The sequence below is a fragment of the Monodelphis domestica genome, chromosome 4 (genome assembly GCF_027887165.1).
Source record: "Monodelphis domestica isolate mMonDom1 chromosome 4, mMonDom1.pri, whole genome shotgun sequence".
In the NCBI taxonomy this organism is placed as follows: Eukaryota; Metazoa; Chordata; class Mammalia; order Didelphimorphia; family Didelphidae; genus Monodelphis; species Monodelphis domestica.
The window spans coordinates 34,267,226-34,288,644 of NC_077230.1; the positions used below are offsets into that span (position 1 = coordinate 34,267,226).

Consider the following 21,419-nt stretch of genomic DNA (forward strand, 5'->3'; position numbering starts at 1 on the left):
TTACATGCAAAAATCCATATTTTAGGATCAAGAACTCACTGGGTCAAAAACTGCTGAGAAAACAAGAAAGCATTTTGGCAGAAACTAGATGTAGACCAATGCCGCACATCATGTATCAAAATAAGGTCAAAGTGGCATTTGATTTATGCATTCAGGGTAATGCCAGATTTAAATTAGGGGGAAAAGAATTATCAAATAAAGGACAGAGAACATTATAGGAGGTGCAATGGATCATTTTCATTACCTTTAAAAGTTTTCCACACAAAACCAGAGAGAAAGAAGAAAAATGGGAAAAAATTTAAAGATCTGATTAAGGCCTCATTTCTCAAAGATATAGAGCACTGGATCAACTTTATAAAGAATACAGGTTGTTCCCCAATTCATAGATGCTAAAATTATATGAATAATCAGTTTTCAGATGAAGAAATAAAAACTGTCTCTAGCCACATAAAAAAGCACTAAATCACTATGAAGAATACAAATTTAAACAACTCTTACTTTTCATGCCTATCAAATTTTCTTAACGAGACAGGAAAGGAAAATGAAAAATGTTGGAGGTGATGGGGGAATATTTGAGACACTAAGGTACAGATGGTGGAATTGTGAACTGATTCATCTATTCTAGAGAACAATGTGGACATATGCTCAAAGAGCTATACAATTGTGCATATTCTTTGACTTGGCAATATCACGACTAAGACAGTATCCCAAAGAGATTAGAAATTTTTAAAAGATGAAAAAAAATGTCCCTATATGTACAAAATAATTTATGGCAGGTCTTTTTTGTGTTGAAGAACTTAAAATTTCAGGGATAACATTCAATTGTGAAATGGCTGAAAAATTTGTGGTATGTGATTGCAACAATATTATTGTGCTACATGAAATGATGATTAAGATGATTTCAAAAAACCTGGAACACTTATATGAACTGATACATAATGAAGGGAGCAGAAGCAGAACACTGGGTGCATGAACAGCAATGCTATGCAATGATCAACTGTAAATGACTTTGCTATGCCCAGAAATACAAAGATTGAAAGACAGTTCTGAAAAACTGAAAAATCTTATCCACTTACAGTGGAAAAGGTGATGGAATCTAAATGCAGAGCAAAACATATTGTTTTTTACTTTATTTCCCTTTTTTCCTGGTATGTTTTATTTCTCAACATGATGAATGAGGAAGGAAATATGTTTTACATGACTGCATATGTATAATCTTTATCAAATTGCTTACCTTTTTAATGAGGTTGGAGACCAGGGTGAGTAGGAAAGAATTTGGAACTTAAAATAGATTTTATATGTCCTTAGAAAAAATTTTAATCATTAAAAATATTTTAATGTGCTTACATGCTGAAAGTTAGAAAGTTCAGCAAAATCATTGGTCTAGGGCAGACTGTAAACAGAGTCAGATATATATATATATATATATATATATATATATATATATATATATATATATATTGCTAATTATTAAGGAAAAGATACCGGTAAAGTATAGGTGGATGGCTTATAATTCCATTGCAAACCTAGAGTGACCAGGCCAACTGTACTGGGAGGAAATTTTATTCTTACTGTTGCTTCAGATGTTTTAGGCTTTCATTATTATTACTATTATTATTTTTGTATTTATAGGTGACAACGAACTGGGGCTTTGTACTTGTATCTTCTTTGATCCAGCAGATGAGGATGGAAAGGAACCAGGGGTTTTTATAACTGAAATTATTGAAGGAGGTGCAGTTCACAAACTTGGATGGTGAGTTTGGTTTTGTAATTTTATAAGAATTGACTTTGTAGGGAGGATTTAACATCATTCTAAAAAGGGTTAATATTGTAAACATGGAAAGTGACTACACAAATAAAATCTCTGAAAAATACAGAAATATCAACTTTAAAAATATTGTCATGACCAAGCTAGTAAGGAAATGGAATTGGCTTGGAAACAAAGATTCTATAATTCCACTCCAACTTGGTCTGTAAACTGTGACTTTATTCTTGATCATTGAGAAGGTCTTTAATAATTGCCATAATGAGCCCATTGTAAACATGTGCCCAGCTATTTCCAAATCAGGTCAAATTAACCAGTATTTATAAATCTATACCATTCCAGAACCTGTGCTCTCCATGAAGGGATATAAAGAAAGTGGGAAAATAGTTCTTGATTTGGAGAAATGAAAAACTGAATTGACTAGGCAACAAACAAGTTACTATTGTGTGCAGAAAAGATCTATACTAAATAAATGTGAGAAAATCTGGGTGTGGGGGATACTTTGGTTGTATTAGAAAAAATGGTATCCATGAGACACTGGCAACTATCTTCAGAGATTATTGAAATTTGACTATACAATAAAATAATTCCTGAATTGAGAGAGGGCTTCCTAGATATAGGAATGTAGGAATATACATTTAAAATATTACTATAAACTGCCCAAAGTGAATCCTTGAGAAAGGAAAAAAATAAGAAATGCAAATAGGTTGCCAAATCATAACTTTAACCTTGTAAGAATTTACTATGCAACTGAGGTCAAATGGTACCCTCTATGTCCTTGCTCATGATGTAATTTTGGACTTTAAAATGGAATTCTTCCTGAGATGACACTCTGTTACATAGAACTGAAAGCAAAAAACGCCATCAGGCTTTCTGTTTCAAAGCCTGAGGCTCATTACTTCTTCATCCCCAACTCACTTAGCCCAGATGGTTTTAGAATTTTTTCCTGCTTCCTAGATTGTAACAGAATTGATTTCTTTAGCTGCCCATCCTGAATATCCCAAATAAATGGTGGAAATTTTCTCCTCTTAACCTCCCAAAGTTGTTTTCTTTTCCTCAGTTTCTATGATGACATTTATCTGTTTATTATCACCCAAGGTCTCTACAATAAAAATATCAACTAGAAGTTTCCTTCTGAATTATCCTCTCCTTACTCAGTCTTCAGTCAGTGGGGCATTGTCTGATACCTCAGAAGAATCATTTGTTTTAGTTTCTGCAGATCCTATTGACTTTCTGAAGAATATTAAAATTGAAACAATACTCTGATAATTGTTTGTAGGAGGGCATCTGTGTTTGTGGATGATTTCTCTTGGATCCTTCTCACTGTGTTTTCCAAGATCTGCCAAAGTCCTTTCCTTTTTCAATCTCATTTCATTATTGAGACTTAGCCAGCTGGAAAGGCTTGGAGTACAGACCCAGTAATGAACACTAATCATCCTTGAAGCCTACTTAAAAAAAAAAAATATTCAGGGATGAATCCCTGGAAGAATCCCCAGACAGGCTGCATGGTAATGAAATTATTGAGACACACCAGCCCTCTAAGTCTTCTGATTAATTTGTAGAGAAGTGGTGACTGAAAAATTTGTAAGTGGCAGCCATTATAGTAATGGTATGATGAGTCATTGAAGTCTATCTCTTAAATTAGTACCATATCTTCTAATCATACACATGCATTGGACTTTTAGGTCATAAAAATCTTCAATGTAATTTTAATTACTATGAAATTCTATTTTTCAGTATCCGTGTATTTGACCAGATTATTAAAATAGGTGACATCAATCTAATTGGATTGGATGAAGCAGAAATCGTCTCTACTTTTAAAAAAATGGACGATTCTCCTTTCCAGTAAGTAAATTTTCCCACATTTCTTTAAGATGCAGAGATTGCTAGATCATTGTTTTTGATTTGGAAATTTCTTTAGCAATGTGTTCAAACAGAAAAATTGGGGAGAAAGAAAGCCTAATTAACATGTTTAAATAGTTTCTCTTTTTGTCTTCTTTTGCTAAGAAATGACCCTCTTTTTTTCTGTTCAGCAGTTCACAAGATATTTTAGGACCCATTTGCACCTTCCTTTCTGAATACTCTATCACATCTCAAGCAAACCCTTGATTTTCATTTGCATTTATTTTTAGTTAATGAATTTTTATTTTCTTGGCAAATAATGCTCCTTGAACCGGAAGAGGTTTTTTAATTTTGTTTTGTTTTGTTTTGTTTTGTTTTTGTAAGAATGACAGCTTAGCTGAATTTCCCCATTCAGCTCTTTGCATGGCTATGTCTTAATCCAAAGTACATAAATTAAATGTGGATATTTTGTACCTAGGATTGAAATTGGCCGCGAACCACCTGAAGTGAAGTCAGAACTTATCGAACTCCTCGAGTTGTCAGAGGAAAGGAAGAAATATTTTATGGATTCGCTCATAGTACAGGTATTATGTGAATCAAATAAAAAAATGCAGAAACGCAAAATTCTTTCTTTTTTTATCATAACAATATTAAAATAAAATTTTTGTTCTTTAAAACGTTTCCTTTCCTACTCTTCAGTAACTTCATCTTAATTTATTACATACTTTTTTATTGTTGCTCTTTTATGCAATTTTATCAATGTCTCTGAGATTTACATTCTAATCTTCTCTGATGTACTCCAACCTTCACCACTGAATTATCATTTGTGGTATAGAGAATGAATTAAGCAAAACTGAACAATAAATACAGCAACTGAATCTGATAGTTTTGCTCCTTTCTGAACAACGGAGATATATACATGTGTGTATGTGTATGTATATTTTTATATCTCTAGCTTTTGTCCCAGTCTAAGATTTTCCATTACAATTAGTCAGAGGATGGCAATCTTTTAATGCTGCTTTAATTTACCTTAGTTTTAAAGAGCCTTCTATTTCTGCTTACTTTACATTATTTAACATGGGTTTTTTTAATGTCTTGTAGAATTCTTATTGTTAATTTCAAAAACTTAATAATATCTCATTATATAATATATCACAGCATTTGTTCAGGTTTTCCCAAATTAACGGACACTTTGTATTCAGACAAAGAATGTGTAAGTGTACACATATTCCCTTGATTTCCTGCCTTTGATGACTTTGGGGTTTCACTTCTATTCTAGTTGCATTGATTTTGTTCATGTTAAATCTTTCTCAGTAGTGCAAAATTTCTATTTTTTCTTTTATTATGATCACAAACCCCCTAGTTTTTTACCATCAATATGCCTCAGAAATATTGGTCTAAGAGGTCTTATTCCTGTTGTTTTTCTAATTTTGAATGCTGTATGGGTATTGGTTGATATTAAGGTTGTATATGCAACTTGAATTCATTATGGTAAATTATATAGCCCTTTCCTATTCAAACTTTCATTTGTATCACATGATTTCCAGTTTTTCTCAGGCCTTCCAGAATACAGAATCCTTCCTCTCTCATTTTTGTTTTTGGGTTTTTGAACCCCTGGATTGCCGAGTTAATTATCTTCTGGGACTTCCTCATGGTAGAATATTTTATGAACTCTTAATTATTGTCAAGTAATCCTGAGTAATTTTATTAATTTTGAAGGTTCAGTTTGAGGACCTGTTAATTTTAGACCTCTTTTATTATTCTTGTTTTTAACATTTCCATTAAGATTACTTTTCACAACAATCTCTGACCAACAATCTTTTTTCTTATGTCTTTCTGTATCCTATCTCTAAGGCTTTCCCCAAAATGCTGGTCTACCAATCTGTAAGCCCCTGGAGGTGAAGGAATGTTTTATCTTTATATCCCCAGGACAACACACGGACTTGCACTTTTTAGATGCTTAAGAAATTATGATTGAATTAGTTGCTCATGTTGTTATGCTGATGCATAAGCAGGCTCTTGCTTTTTATTCTGTGCTATTTTGCTAGATGTTTTGGCAAACACTTTAAAATGTTTTACTATAATTTTGAAATGACCATCTGTCCTCTAATAATGATAATGTCTTTGGAAGAAAGATCAAAGAATATATTTAATCTTTCAAAGTGTGTATATGGGTATATTTGTATATATTTCATTTTGCCAAAAGTATAAAAGTATTTACTACTGCCTCCTTAAAACCTCTTTCCTATCCAATTATGAAATCTTTAAACATTAGCACATTAGGAGAGTGGATTTTGTTTGTTTATTTTAAGCATGTTCTTGAGATTTCTTAGCTTTAGGCCTATATTGTAATTACACTTTCTAAACATTTTCTCCATTTAAAGGAAAAAATTAGAGATATCACTATTGTGAGAGGACAAGCAAGTATTTGTAGAAGTCCAAGAGTACCATGGTACTGGATGGCCAGGTATATATATATGTGTATATATAGGTATAAAGATATATATGTAAGCTTTTATTGAATATGTAAACTAGTGGTTTTTTTAGACAAAACTTAGTGAAAGGTTAATAATAAAATAACAATATGCTTTTGCCTCTAAATTCCATTTACTGGGAAGATTTCCAAATTGGAGAATCAATTTAAAAATGTATATATTCAGTGGGTTTTTTGGATAATATTTTCCTGATGAGGAATGGCCTCATCACTTCTGGCTTATAAATATATAGAATGAAATAATATAATGCATTAAAATAAGTAAATATAAGGAATAGAAGAAATCTCGAAACATCTTGATACACTTTGATGTATAGCAAATAGAACAGATAAAAACAAAAACAAAAAGAATGTTTTTTTTAACTTTACCTTCTGTCCTATAATTGAAGCTAAGTGTCAGTTCCAAAGCATAAGAACCAGCTCTCCTCCCACTACTGCTACTGCCACCCACCACCAGATCTTAGGAGTGGTTTCTCCTCCCCCTGCATGCTCTTGGGAAGAGTGCTCAGCTGTAGTCTCCCACTGCTATTTCTGATTCAAGTGTCTGCACAGAGGGTGAGATTCCCCAATTTTTGGCCAGTCTTTTCCCCACTCCAGGTGGGTTTTTGAGCCTGTGCTAGCCATTTTTCAGTGAGGAAAAGTGACACCATGCTATTCAGCCCCACCCCCTTTAGTTTATAAACTGAATTCCTTAAACTGACCCTTGGCACCCGGCTTGCAACTCAGGATTTTTTTTCACAGGAAAGGGGACCCCTCTGCTGTTTTTTTTTGAGGGCATATTAACCCACATCAATGGATTTTAGATTTTATTTTTCTCCCTCCTACCCAAAACATCGAGGACTAATCTTTCTTTTATATGAAAATATGCTATTGTTCTCCCTTGAAGTTTTGCCCTTCTTTGAGTTTACTCTTTAAATAAAATCTATTCAGTCTTCCCCTTTTTTTTTTTTTGGAGGAAAAATGCTTTTACAAAGCATGCTAGATATTCTCACAGAACAGTTTGAATTGCTTGATGTCTAACTAGTGCATATTAGTTCTTGTTTTTTTTTTTTTTACTAGCAGTTTGTTTTTGCACTGCCCATTTCCCATTTTGTTTGCTTCTCAAGAATATGCAACAGGCTAGGGGGCAGCTGGGTAGCTCAGTGGATTGCAAGCCAGCCCTAGAGACGGGAGGTCCTAGGTTCAAATCTGGCCTCAGACACTTCCCAGCTGTGTGACCATGGGCAAGTTACTTGACCCCCATTGCCTAGCCCTTACCACTCTTCTGCCTTGGAGCCAATACTCAGTATTGACTCCAAGAAGGAAGGTAAGGGTTTAAAAAAAAAAAAGACTATGCAACAGGCTAGACTGCTTAAATTAGAGACCAAACTGAAATATTCTGACAAAGTGTTATGGGGTTCAGATGTGTACCCCTGGGGTTCAGGAAGGATACCTTTGGGAAGAATGCAAGACTCCAAAACTTAGCTTAAAAACAAAACGAGAAATTTATTAGTTTAGGAGGCAATGTTGAGAATGGCCAGGAGGATAGCAAGGTTGAGCAGCAAGATGGGGAGCAGTTCCTTGGGAGGACAGCATGAAAGGAAAGGCTGCTCCCCTAAGGACAGCATAGATGGAAAAGCTGTCCCCCCCAGACGACATCAGTTCTGGGGATTTTATACTCTTTACAACAGATGCTATGTCATGGTGTGGACATGACCTAGAGTGTTAATAATCACTTAGGCATTTGGTGGGGTTGAGGTGGTCATCTGACTTGGGTCTGCCTGGAGGCATGAAGATTCCTTAACAAAAAGATATCTTGAGATATAGCCTGATAGGATCTTGGTGTAGCCTGGAGGTGCATCTCTCTGTCCAAAATAGTTTGCCTGAGTTTCTGGGGGTACAGTGCCCATGTCAAAAGTTTTGATATTCTTAAATATTCTCAACACACAGAGTAGAGAATCCTGCCCATTGCTTCTATCAGAAATTTCCGAGTTCTGAGAAATGAAGTGCAAATAGTTAATAAATAGTGCGGAGGGGAATGAACTTTAAAAGAGATCTGGAAGTTTATTGTTTCCTAACTACTTTTAATTTATTAACCTCCATGAGAGTTAAAAGAAGTCTATTGGAATTGGAGAAAAGGATTTTTCACGTCCCTGCCTATGTCTTTGTTACGCTTATTTGTTGATTGCTTGTGTTGAGTTAATTTTTTTAAAGTTCATATCTTAATCAAATCAATATCTTTCTGATATACAGAATCATTTCAAGCTAATGTTTTTGCCTATTAGATATATTCTATTATATTGATTTTTGTACCTTTCCCCTCTGACTGTACTGAAGAACATCATTATGAAAGCCCATAAACACCTTTTTCAGTGGCAAAATCATAACTCATTAGGGATGTGCTGCATTTTTTCACATAGATAATGATGGATGGACTTCATCACAACTGGTTACAACTTGTATACAACCTTTAGAGAATTTAATGAGCTAAGAATTTCAATTGCAATTTTAAGAGGTCTACAGAAATTACTTTAGATATCTAGGAGATTTCTGGAATGATATTTAAAATATATATGCATACATATATTTTAAAAAATGTTGAACTAAAAGGTAGAGAACCAAATAGATGTTCCTACCTAGCCTAGAAAGGCTAAGTGACTTGCCCAAGTTAATACAACTAATTAGTGGCAAGTTACAACTAGGTTCTAGAACTAGAACTTGAGTCCAAATCTCTTTAATTCCAAGATGGTTTGATTGCCAGTTGTATGAAACTGCTACCTTTTCTTCCACAGTGACCTGAAATTTGTTATTGGGGCACTGAAAATATTAATAGAAGAAGATCAGGGATGTAGAAAAAACATCCAAGCTATCTTTGAGCAGGTAAGACAGCACAGTTCCTCCCCATTAATCAAGTTTTATTGAATGTTAGTTGTGTTCACAGTGATAAAAGTGGTGGAAAGCAAAGCAGTCAGTGTGAATGGTGCCCATAATAATGCATGAAATAAATGCTTCCTATTTCATTCATCCATTCTTTTGATCAGTCCAAACAAAACTTTTCAATCTTACTAAAACTCTTCTTGGCCTAAGAGGACTGCTTCATGAAAGGTGAATTGACCAAAACTCCCATATCACTACTCTCTGCCTAGTTCTACTTATGACTCTTTAGAAAATCTAGTATGGAAATCATTTGGGAACCCCAGCCTACTACTACTACTAATCCATGAATTGTGTCTACATGATCAAGAGAAAGGATCATCGGCTGGGGTATCCTTCTTCCTTGCTTCCCTTACTCCGTTGCAGCTATTAACTACTCTTACGTCTTAAGATGTGAATCAGTAACTTTCTTCCTTCTGAAGTGAAGAAGGCCCACCAGGCTTTTTTTATTATTATTTTCTCTGTGAATGTGCCTCTGAAGTCTGCTAGAATGTAGGCTTTACAATCGATTTCCCCTACTTTTATGCTATCATTGTAACTACTAATTGAAGTACCTCTGGATGTGTGCAAAATGCTGCTAAGCGCTGGAGACATAAAGAGAAAAAATGAAACATTTCCTGATCTTGAGACACTCTTACTCGATACTCTAAGTGGAAAGTACAACATTTAAAATAAGGTTCAGCTGAAGCACAAGATGGAATGCTTCAGAAGTCCTGGGGTCTCAGTGGTAGAATGGATGGAATGGATAGCAAGCGCCATTTGGCAATGATTTCACAAAGATTAGTTAGACTGGTTCTGCCATCTATCACATCAGTAAATTCTTTTTGTATTTGAGGATTAAACCCAGTGTCTCGGTCACATATTATCAAGGCTTTCCTGTTGTTATTGGATAAAGTCTAAACCCAGTACCTTCCATACTCTGACACCAGAGGGTTCCATACTTGATTCCCAGAGTACCATGACATAATTTATATATATATATATATATATATATATGCATATATCTATATCTATATCTTTGTAGTCATATAAATCTTATATACCCAGAGCTTAGCTGAGGACCAGAAGACCAGACATGGAAGAAGCTCTTAGTAGTGAATATCATTTTTCCTTTTTTCTATACACATGTAAATCTGTGTGTCAGTATATACATATATATGCACATAAATGCATGCACACATTTATTTATATATGTGTATGTGTGTATGTGTCGATATCTATACCTCTATCTAAGGCCAGGTTACTTACTCATCAGACCTGCCCTAACATTCTTCTCGTTTGCAAAAGGGCTTGTCACTGTAATTTCTCAGCTATTATGGTATTTCCACTGACTGTTTTTGAACATCTCTTGGAGTCCATTTTACTAAATTTCAATCCTCCTAGAAGCAGAAACTGTCTTTCCCCCTGTATATACAGAACTATGCAGGAAGAGAGGCTTCATTTTGTAGTGTTAGGAAGTGATATGTATTGAAGTGGTCCCCCTGATGTCCATCCTGGATGTCTGAAGCTCACCAGGTCAGTAACATCTTACTGCTTTTGGCAGCTTCCTGCAACTAAATGGCAGTGAAGGTGTCACCTTGCCTTGAAAAACACAATTCTTAACTGGGAGAGCTTTTAAGCTTTGGATTCTATCCCTAACCTCATTCCTATCTACATGCCTATCTCTTTCCCTCTTCCCATTCCCATCCATGTCCCCATCTCAATTCCCAAACCTATCCCTGTCTCTAATCTCATGTAAATCTCTCGTCCTATCCTGATTGGTTTTACTCAATAGCTACTAGTCATGGAATTTGTGCATATGTTTTTGAATGTAATAGATCTTAAGGGGTCATTTGAGAATAAAGAGGTCAGATAAGTGGCTAGCAGGAATAAATGAGATGGTTGTGACTGTTGGAGAGGAAAAGGATTAAATAGCGTGTAATTAATAGATTTATTTTGGTTCATTTGGTAAATTTCAGGCTAACATTTTTCAAGACAAATATAAAGACATGAACACATACAAAGTGAATATGGAACAGAAACCTGATGAATCAAATAAAGAAGGCACATTTTTACCATTGGCCCCAGAAGAAGAATTATTACTAGAACAATTTAAAATAAAACCTAAAGAGATAAAAAACGAAGATTTATCACCAGGGCAATTATTAGCCCAAGGGGATTTCAATTCAGGTAAGACATATATCCTTGCTCAAAACATTTGACCCTAAAGTTTTCTGATAGAAAAGAGAAATTTAGAACAAATGTTTTTATCACTCACCGAATCTCTGGTCTCTATTCCTTTTCCCTTCATATCTCTAATAATGAGAATGCTAGCTGCTTTATAAGGCTTTCTCAACTATTGGTGATCCCACTCTTGGTGATTGAACTATAAGGGACCTTGGAAATATTAATCTATCCTATATGTATGTCAGAATGTCATTTAGCGTCTGCTTCAAAATATGCAGTGATAGGAAACTCATTTTCTCAACATCCAGGCCACACTATTGCTAAATTACTTAAGGTTTTAGAAAAGATTTCAGTTCAATTTTTTTTGCTCAGGCTTTTTTTTTTATAATTTTGTCCTTTTCCCTTCTTTTGAAATAATACAGAAAAAGATCTTGTTCCTCTTTCCCTATTACTATCCATTTGACCTATAAAATCAACTTATTTTCCACCTAAGACATTTTTTTAATCTCTATGATCATGTTTAGCCTGAAGACAATCTTTATATGATTTCTTATTACATCGTTGGGACATGGTTTTGTTTAGAGTCTATTATCCATCCTACTTTAATGACATCCATTTTGGTTTATCAACATTCTGTTGGTCTCATTGCAACAAAATCTTTTTTTTTTAATTCAATTACTTATAGGAATAATTTTGGCCATTTCTTTTGACATTTTAAAATTCAGATACCCCCATCTCCCTTTCCCTCCCTGAGGGGGTGAAGAATCTGATATAGGTTATACTCATACTCTCATGTAATACCTATTTCCATATGGTTCCCATCATGATAAAAACACATAACACACATATTCAATAGAAATCTCATGAAGATTTATAATATAACTTATAATTTATAATATAACTATTATAGTAGAAGATGTCAAGTTTTGATCTACACTCAGATTTTTTTTTTGTAGCTTCCTTGACCATTGATAGTATGTTCTTCATGTGTTACCTTGGAAGCTCAATGATAATGGTTTAGTCCTTCACAGTTGATCATTGTATAATATTTCTGTTATAGTCTCTAGTTATAGTTGTTCTGCTCACTTTTTCTGAATTCATCCTGTTCATTGTTCCTTATGGCATAATAGTAATCCATTACAACCATATTCCACAGCTTGATCATTCAACCACTAAATAATGGACAACCCCTCAGTTTCCAATTCTTTGCCACTATAAAAAGAGCTGATAATAATATTTTGGCACAGTTAATTCCTTTTATTCTATCTTTGATCCATTTGGGTGAGATTGTTGTATAGACCTTTGCGTATTGTTTCATATAAGTCTCTAGAATGGTTGTATCAATTCACACTATCACCAATGAAGTTTATTAGTGTTCCAATTTTCCCACCTCCTCTTCAACATTTATTATTTTCCATTTTGGTCATGTTAGCTAATCTGAAGGGTATGAGATCATTTTGCAGAGTTGGCTTAATTTTCATTTCTTTCATCAATAGTGATTGGGAATTTTTTAAAATATGGCTATGTAAAGTTTTAATCTCTTCTGAGAAATGCCTATTCAAATCCTTTGACCATTTCTCAATTGAGGAATGTTGTGTATTATAAATTTGACTCAGTTCTCTTTATATTTAAGAAATGAGACTTTTATCAAAAATTGCTATAAATTTTTCCTCAGAATTTCTTTTTCATTTCTAATCTTAAGTACATTTGTTTTATTTGTGCGAAACCTTTTTAATATAATGAAATCAAAATGCCCTTTTAATCAAGTATGCCGATGATTTATTTATTTTATTTTTTCATAAAACAAATTATTTGTCTTATTTTATTAGTTCTATGGTTTTCTTACTTTCAATCTATTCATCCCTTGCTTGATTTTCATGATTTCCAATTTGCTGTTTAATTGAGGATTTTTAAATTTGTCCTTTTCTAGGATTTTTAGTTGTATCACCAATTCGCTTATGACCTGCTTTTTTTCTACTTTACCTGATATAAGCAATAAGAGATGTGAATTTTCCTCTAAGTACGGCTTTGGCTACATGCTAAAAAATTTGATATGTTGTCTCCTTATAATCATTGTCTTTAATGAAATTATTGATTGTTTCTATGATTCATTCTTTGACCCATTTATTCTTTAGGCAAAAATTTGTTTATATCTATCATATGCCATATGCCATAAATTTATTTATTGGCAAATAGAGAAGGTTTCCTATTTTAGCTATAAATATCACTTGTATAAATGGTTCATTAGAAAACACCTTTTTCCTGGGTGCCATCCATTACTTGCATTCCTTTTGCACTGTGAATCTTTGAACATTTGGAGTATCACTGTCATTGCTAACAGAAGGAAATCTGGTTCAGACTTATGAATCTGAGATCTGGAAGAATGAATACTGGTGAATTGAGCAACAGTTTGAAAATGAATGCTGTACTTCAGGGGCTGACTTTTTTTTGGCTGCCAAGTACCAACAATTAATATGATTGTTGTTCAGAGAATATTAGAACCTCTAGTGTGAGGGCTTGCTGAACGCTTTTCAGGGCTGCTTATCTACCTTTGGTGTCTACTTGTCACTCAGCTCTTACCTGTGGTTCCAAGAAGTTGTAGCATGTGTTGCAGCCTGTTAAAACTGAACAGATGGGTTAAATTAGGTTGATATCTACTCCAGGCTTGTGAAGACCTCCTCCTGGAATAGGTGGATGAGAAAATTTGCTTCAGTAGCCATGAATGTAGCTGAAGTAAGCACTGTGGAGTGCGTAGAGTTTGGTTGGACATCTAAGACAATAAAGTCATTTAGGTTCAGTGTCAATCAACTAGGTTCAGTGTCAGTTATCCAGACTTTTGTCTTGCCAAATGATTTAGATGATTCTGCAAGAAAGAGTGAGGCTGACAATTTTGTGCAACTCACTTAAATCCAATTCATACACAAGTGAAGATATTACTCTGTGATGTCACTGGTACTTTTCAAACATAAGGATCACCACCACCACTGCCAACTGATTAATCAACATTTTTGACTGTCTCATCCTTTTAAGTCTTCTTCAATCTAGCTTTACTTGTTTTAAACTGCCCTTGCAGCGGGACTAGTATTTTCTTGGTAGATATCCTAGATCATCAGTCTTAGAAGGAACCTCAAAGACCACCCACTTTAATCCCTTCATTTTGTAGGTGAGAAAAATGAGGCCCGGAGAAGATATTCAGATAGTTACCTTCCCAGCTGTGACTTCATGGCTTCTGGCTCTAAAATCAAGGCCAAAGGTAGGTTCTTCACTTTATAAGATGTCTAAGACTTGGTCAGCAATAGTAACCAATGAAAGATTGCTGTTGTCCCTTGCTAATCCTAGTAAAATATTTGTGTACTGTTGTACTCATTGAATTATTTATTTTTCTTAGAGACCCAAATAAAAATAGAAAAAGAAGAAGAAGAAATAGTAGTGGAGGAAGAGATTATTAGCACTGGAAAACCTACAGAAGGAAAGGCTAAAAAGGGATTTTCCTGGTTCCGGTAAGAGATGTACTTTTTATATATGGATAACAATATTCTTAATAAACAAAACATTTTATTTCTCCTGGAATTTACCTCTTTGGCTACTGTTTGCTATGTTTTTTGCCCCTTTCTACAAAAGAACATTATTTATATGAATTTTCTCAGTTGTTCACATCTTCCTCAAATGGGTGCTGGCATAGAGTAAAGGTGTCAAATTCACAGTTTATGGATGTGACCCAGAGAGATCCATTTCTTTTTGAGTCTGATAATAACAACTTAGTGGGAAAAGTATAGGACATGGAATCTGAGTTATCTGCATTCAGACTGGAGTTTTATCACCTAGTCATGTGTTCAAATTCAAGTATTTTCTGATCAATAGGTTACAGATTTCCCATCTATAAAATATTACATGTTGACATCGAGCGTAACTTCAGATCTAAATCAGTGACCCCCTCGCTCCTTACAAGACAAATCATGTATTAGTTGTGTTTAATGTGGAGGAGGAAGAAGTAGAGAAATGATATTGTGCCATATGCACACATATTTAACTTAACTGGCTTCCATATCTAGTTTTATATTTTTACCTATAGCGCCAAATTTGATCTTGCCCCTTCTCTAATACATGTGCTGACATAGCACGTATCCTACAAAAAGTGTAACTCCAAACTTTTTTCACATGTAGCTTTGTCTTTTTTTTCAGAATTGAAATTCATGTAATTTTTATAGTGTGCATCTATTTAAGATCTTTTTTTTGTGTCATAGTAGAATGTATTTTTGTGTTTTAATAATTATTTCCCTTTCAAATGTTGTATGATTCTAGCAATATCAAAGAACGCAAGCTGTGGAACTTCTTTCATTTTAAAAAACATGACAAACAAGTAAAGAATGTGCACAAGTGGGAAGAAATTGATCAAGAGGTAAATTTTCATTATGTTAAATTTATCAAAGATTTAAGTTTGTTTCCCCATTTAAATTACTAGAGAGTGAGCTTTTTCTTGAATTAGAAAACTATAATTTACCTTGGATTGAGGAGTTAACATTCTGTCATAATTAATAATCAGTATTAATCAGGAATAAAATTACCCGAGTAAGGAGCAAAAGTACCATAGCGGCAACTGTTTGGCCTTGAAGTCACTTTTTTGTTCCCAGAGATCATTCAAGAACCTCTCTCAAGAAAAGGGAATGATTAAGAACTCTTAAAACATTTGAATTCTCTGTATTTGGATGTTCTAAGGACAAAGGATAATTGATTCAACTTTTGGCCTCAGAATATTGTTGGCTGAAAATTTTCTAAAATGATGGCACAGAGTATTGAAATACACTTAACCTAGAGAAAAGTGCAAGTTGAATTGTTATGGGCTGATGCAGGTAGGAAGTGATAACATATTAGGATAATTTTCCCTCCATGAGACAGAAGGGGTCTCTGAAGGGGCTGTACAATATTTAAAAAATAACAGGTAGGTAAAATGGTAAAAGTTTACCAAGAAATACCACTGTTGGTTGTTGGCAAAATAAGAGGAGAGATTGCATGTGTATGTCTTGATTGACTGTGCCTGTGTTACTGAGCAAAAAAAAGAACATGAGAGCCACAGATGGGCCAATATGACAATGAAGGAAAATAATAAATGTTGAAGGGGATATGGCAGAATTGGGACACTAATGCATTGCTAGTGAAGTTGTGAATTAAGACAAGCATTCTGGACGGAAATTTGGAATTATGAGCAAAGGGCTCTAAAAGAACACATTTGATCCTTTGATCCAGCAATACCACTGCTGGGTTTGTACTCCAAAGAGATAATAAGGAAAAATGCGTATGCAAAATATTCATAGCTGAGCTCTTTGTGGTGGCAAAAATTGGAAAATGAGGGCATGTTCCTCAATTCAGGAATGAATAAACAAATTGTGGTATATGTTGGTGATGGAATACTATTGTGTTATAAGGAATGATGACCTACTTGATTTCTATATGAACTGGAAAGACCTTCATGAACTGAAGCACAGTGAAATGAGCAGAACCAATCGAATGATATACACTGAAAGTGAAACATTGTAGAACTATCCAACATAATGAACTTTACTACTAGCAGCATACAATAGTTTTTGCTGTCTATGGTTATATTAACATATAGCCATGGAAGCTTTTTAAATATTGTGTCTCTTGACCTCTAGGTATTGGATGATTACTGTCCTTATTCTACTGAAGCCCCTAAAACATTGCCAACACAGTGGACAAATATTGAAGTTGGTAATTGGTTATGGAGCATTGGAATGGAGGAGTATGTTGTAAAATTTTATTGTAAAGGAATAAATGGTGAAAAACTCCTTATACTGGACAATCGCTCGCTAAAAGTAAGTATGCTATTCTAGGTGATATAGATGAATGTTTACAAAAATATAAATTGCCTAGATTAACATATGAAGAAATAGAATTCTTAAATAATCCCATATCAGAAAAAGAAATTGAACAAGCCATCAAGGATCTCCTTAAGAAAAACATCCCCAGGGCCTGATGAATTAACAAGGGAATTCTATCAAACATCAAAGAAAAGCTCAAAGTTCATTTGGAGAAGAACAAAAGATCAAGGATATCCAGGGAAATAATGGAAAAAAAAAAGCAAAGGAAGGTGGCCTTTGTAGTACCAGATCTGAAACTATGGTAGCCTTTGTAGTACCAGATCTCAAACTATACTATAAAGCAGTGGTCATCAAAACAATTTGGTAATGGCTAAGAGGCAGAAAGGAGGATCAGTGGAATAGACTTGGGATAAGTGACCTCAACAAGACAGTCTATGACAAGCCCAAACATCATAGCTTTTGGGACAAAATGTAAAATAAATAATTTTGATTACATCAAATTAAAAAAGTTTTGTACAAACAAAACCAATGCAACCAAAATTAGAAGGGAAATAACAAATCGGGAAACAATCTTCATAAAAAATCTCTGACAAAGGTCTAATTACTCAAATTGACAAAGAAGTAAATCAATTGTCCAAAAAAATCAAGCCATTCTATAATTAATAAATGAGCAAGGGACATGAATAGGCAATTTTCAGTCAAAGGAATCAAAACTATTAATAAGCACATGAAACAGTGTTCTAAATCTCTAATAATCAGAGAAATGCAAATCAAAACAACTCACCTCATACCTAGAAGATTGGCTAACATGACAGCAAAAGAAAGTAATGAATGATGGGGAGAGGGTGTGTGGAAAAGTTGGGATATTTGCATTGCTGGTAGACTTGTGAATTGATCCAACCATTCTGGAGGGCCATTTGGAACTATGCCCAAAAGGGGCTAAAAGACTGTCTGCCCATCGATCCAGCCATAACACTGCTGGGTTTGTAACTCAAAGAGATAATAAGGAAAAAGACATGTACACGAATATTCGTAGCTGCACTCTTTTTGGTGGCAAAAAATTGGAAAATGAGGGGATGCCCTTCAGTTGGGGAATGGCTGAACAAATTATGGTATATGTTGGTGATGGAATTACTATTGTGCTCAAAGGAATAATAAAATAGAGGAATTCCATGGGAACTGTAACAGCCTCCAAGAAGTAATGCAGAGTGAAAGGAGCAGAACCAGGAGAACATTGTACACAAAGACTGATACACTGTGGTACAATCGAATGTAATGGATTTTTCCATTAGTGGCAATTCAGTGATCCTGAAGAACCCAGAGGGATCTATGAGAAAGAACACTATTCACATTCAGAAGAAAAACTGTAGGAGTAGAAACACCAAAGAAAAACAACTGCTTGATTACATGGGTCTAGGGGGATATGTTTGGGGATGTAGACCATAAAGGAACATCCTAGTGCAAACATCAACAGCATGGAAACAGGTTATGATCAAGGACACATGTAATACCCAGTGGAATTGCGCATCAGCAATGGGAAGGGTGGGAAGGGGGAGGGGAGGGAGGAATAGTATATGATTTTTGTAACCAAGGATTAATGTTTGAAATTGAGTAAATTAAAAAATAAATAAAATGAAATGAAATGAAAAAAAAAAGAGTATATAAGGCCACATTTGAATTAATGACTTTTTAAAAAATTTAATTTATTTAGTCAATTTTTAGAACATTATTCCTTGGTTACAAGAATTATATTCTTCCCCTCCCTGCCCTCTCCCCACCCTTCCTGAATCTATTGCTCAATTTCATTGGGTATTACATGTATCCTTGATCAGAACCAATTTCTATGTTGTTGGTGTTTGCATTGTGATGATCATTTAGAGTCTACCTCCCCAGCCATATCTGAGTTAAGGACCTCTTGTTTCTAGGCCTAGCTCTCAATTTGCTAAGCCACCTGTCATTCTTTTTTAGAACTCTGTGCATTAAAAAAAAAAAAACCCACTGGTAACCAGGAAAGCAGTTTTGTAGTTTTTGAACAGTCAGATTAATTTCACTGAAACAGATTAAAAAACATTAATCATGGAAAATGGCAAAATTTCATTTCATTTATAGTAAATAGAATCTCATATTTTATAAGGCCTAAATTGCAAATCCTGGTTTGTATAATACCTTTGTCTTTGACTAGAGATACTTGATCCATGAAATATGATAACTTACTAGACAAAAAAAATTCTTCTTGGATTCATTTATTTCCTAAGAGAATAGAATTTTGAGGGTTTTAAAATATACTTTCTCTCATAACATGTTTCTAGGATTTTCCTAAAATATAGTATTTGATTTAAGTTCCTTTAAGCTGTAAATGTCTGATATTCTGAGCCTTCAATTTTAATTTAATTTTTAATTTTAAAAATAAATTATTAATACATTTAAGTATTGATTGATTTTATTATTCATTCTTTTACTTAAGTAAACAGGAATGTTTTAATTAATTTAATTTTCCATTTAATTTTTTTTCAATTCGGGATTGTTTCAATAGCACAAGCATCATTGGACTCCCATCTAGATAAATAACAATTAATGCATGAAATCCCAAAACGTTTCACAAAGGCAAACTATTATGGTAGTTCCTTAATGTATTTTAGGATTGTACGATGTAATTTTTTACTTCATCCAGACCTAGGGAATATTTTTCTATTGTTGGAAAATCTGTGTTCTTTAAAATGATCCTATAGCAGCTTCATTTTCAGGTTCATTATGTAAAGAATTAGAAAATCTATTCATCTGAATAAGTAGATGCAAAATTACACTTTTAATTTTTCTTTCCAAAGGAAATCGAAGTCAACAGGAAGAAAGACCGCCGGAAAATACTTAAGGCTATTAAGAAAATTAGAGATATTTTGGAAAAAAATCATATTTGGGTCTTACTATAGAAATTGATGGAAAGAAGACACAGAACCTGAAAGATATGGCAAAAATTGGAAAATGCAATTACTTTTGTTATATTAACTTTTCATCATTTTACTTGTATGTTACTTTTGCTATATGAACTTTTAATCATTTTATTACTGTTATTCTGTTATAATTAACTTTTAATCATTTTGTTACTGTTACTTTTGTTATTATTAACTTTTAATCATTTCACATTAATGTTACTTTTGTTATATGAATTTTAATCATTTCACTTCTATTTTACTCTTGTTATATGAACTTTTAAGGGATTTTACATCCATGTTGACTTTTGTTATATGAACTTTTAAGGGATTTTACTTACATGTTACATTTGTTCTATGAACTTTTAATCATTTCACTTCTATGTTACTTTTGTTATATGAACTTTTAAGGGATTTTACTTCCATATTACTTTTGTTATATGAACTTTTAATCATTTTATTACTGTTATTCTGTTATTTTTAACTTTTAATCATTTTATTACTGTTACTATTGTTATTATTAACTTTTAGTCATTTCATTTCCTTGTTACTTTTGTTATATGAACTTTTAAGGGATTTTACTTCCATGTTACTATTGTTATATGAACTTTTAATCATTTTATTACTGTTATTCTGTTATAATTAACTTTTAATCATTTTATTACTGTTACTTTTGTTATTATTAACTTTTAATCATTTCACTTCCATGTTACTTTTGTTATATGAACTTTTAAGGGATTTACTTCCATGTTATTTTTGTTATTATTAACTTTTAATCATTTCACTTCTATGTTACTTTTGTTATATGAACTTTTAAGGGATTTTACATCCATGTTGACTTTTGTTATATGAACTTTTAAGGGATTTTACTTCCATGTTACTTTTGTTATATGAACTTTTAATCATTTTATTACTGTTACTTTTGGTATTATTAACTTTTAATCATTTCACTTTCATGTTACATTTGTTCTATGAACCTTTAAGGGATTTTACTTCCATGTTACTTTTGTTATATGAACTTTTAAAGGATTTACTTCCATGTTACTTTTGTTATATGAACTTTTAAGAGATTTTACTTCCATGTTACTTTTGTTATTATTAAGTTTTTAATCATTTCACTTCTTTGTTACTTTTGTTATATGAACTTTTAAGTGATTTACTTCCATGTTACCTTTGTTATATGAACTTTTAATGGATTTTACTTCCATGTAACTTTTGTTATATGAACTTTTAAGGGATTTTCTTCCATGTTAATTTTGTTATATTTACTTTTAAGGGATTTTACTTCCATGTTACTTTTGTTATATGAACTTTTAATCATTTTATTACCTTTACTTTTGTTATTATTAACTATTAATCATTTCACTTCTATGTTTCTTTTGTTTCATTATTAACTTTTAATTATTTCATTTTTAAGTAAGTATTATTTTGATAGAGGATAATTTTTGCACAGGTTAATAATTGTTAGTATCATA

The 21,419-nt window shown here is 33.2% G+C and overlaps 1 protein-coding gene across 1 annotated transcript; it reads left to right on the forward strand.

Moving 5' to 3' along the window:
* Positions 1-1,539: 1,539 nt before the first annotated feature.
* On the forward strand, positions 1,540-20,020 carry LOC103099652 (uncharacterized). The gene is made up of 11 exons (XM_056793265.1): positions 1,540-1,753; positions 3,503-3,610; positions 4,086-4,191; positions 5,992-6,074; positions 8,873-8,960; positions 10,973-11,183; positions 14,344-14,433; positions 14,569-14,680; positions 15,483-15,579; positions 16,832-17,011; positions 19,843-20,020. The coding sequence occupies exons 2-11, from the start codon at positions 3,591-3,593 to the stop codon at positions 19,942-19,944; spliced, it is 1,089 nt and encodes a 362-aa protein (XP_056649243.1). The 5' UTR covers positions 1,540-1,753; positions 3,503-3,590; the 3' UTR covers positions 19,945-20,020.
* Positions 20,021-21,419: the final 1,399 nt, after the last annotated feature.

What these genes read in the sequence shown, in the direction of transcription:
- LOC103099652 (XM_056793265.1), top strand. Translation starts at nt 3,591, where the DNA reads ATGGACGATTCTCCTTTCCA. An exon ending in ATGGACGATTCTCCTTTCCA is followed by an intron (nt 3,611 to 4,085) that starts GTAAGTAAATTT and finishes TTTTGTACCTAG; the next exon opens with GATTGAAATTGGCCGCGAAC. An exon ending in TGGATTCGCTCATAGTACAG is followed by an intron (nt 4,192 to 5,991) that starts GTATTATGTGAA and finishes CTCCATTTAAAG; the next exon opens with GAAAAAATTAGAGATATCAC.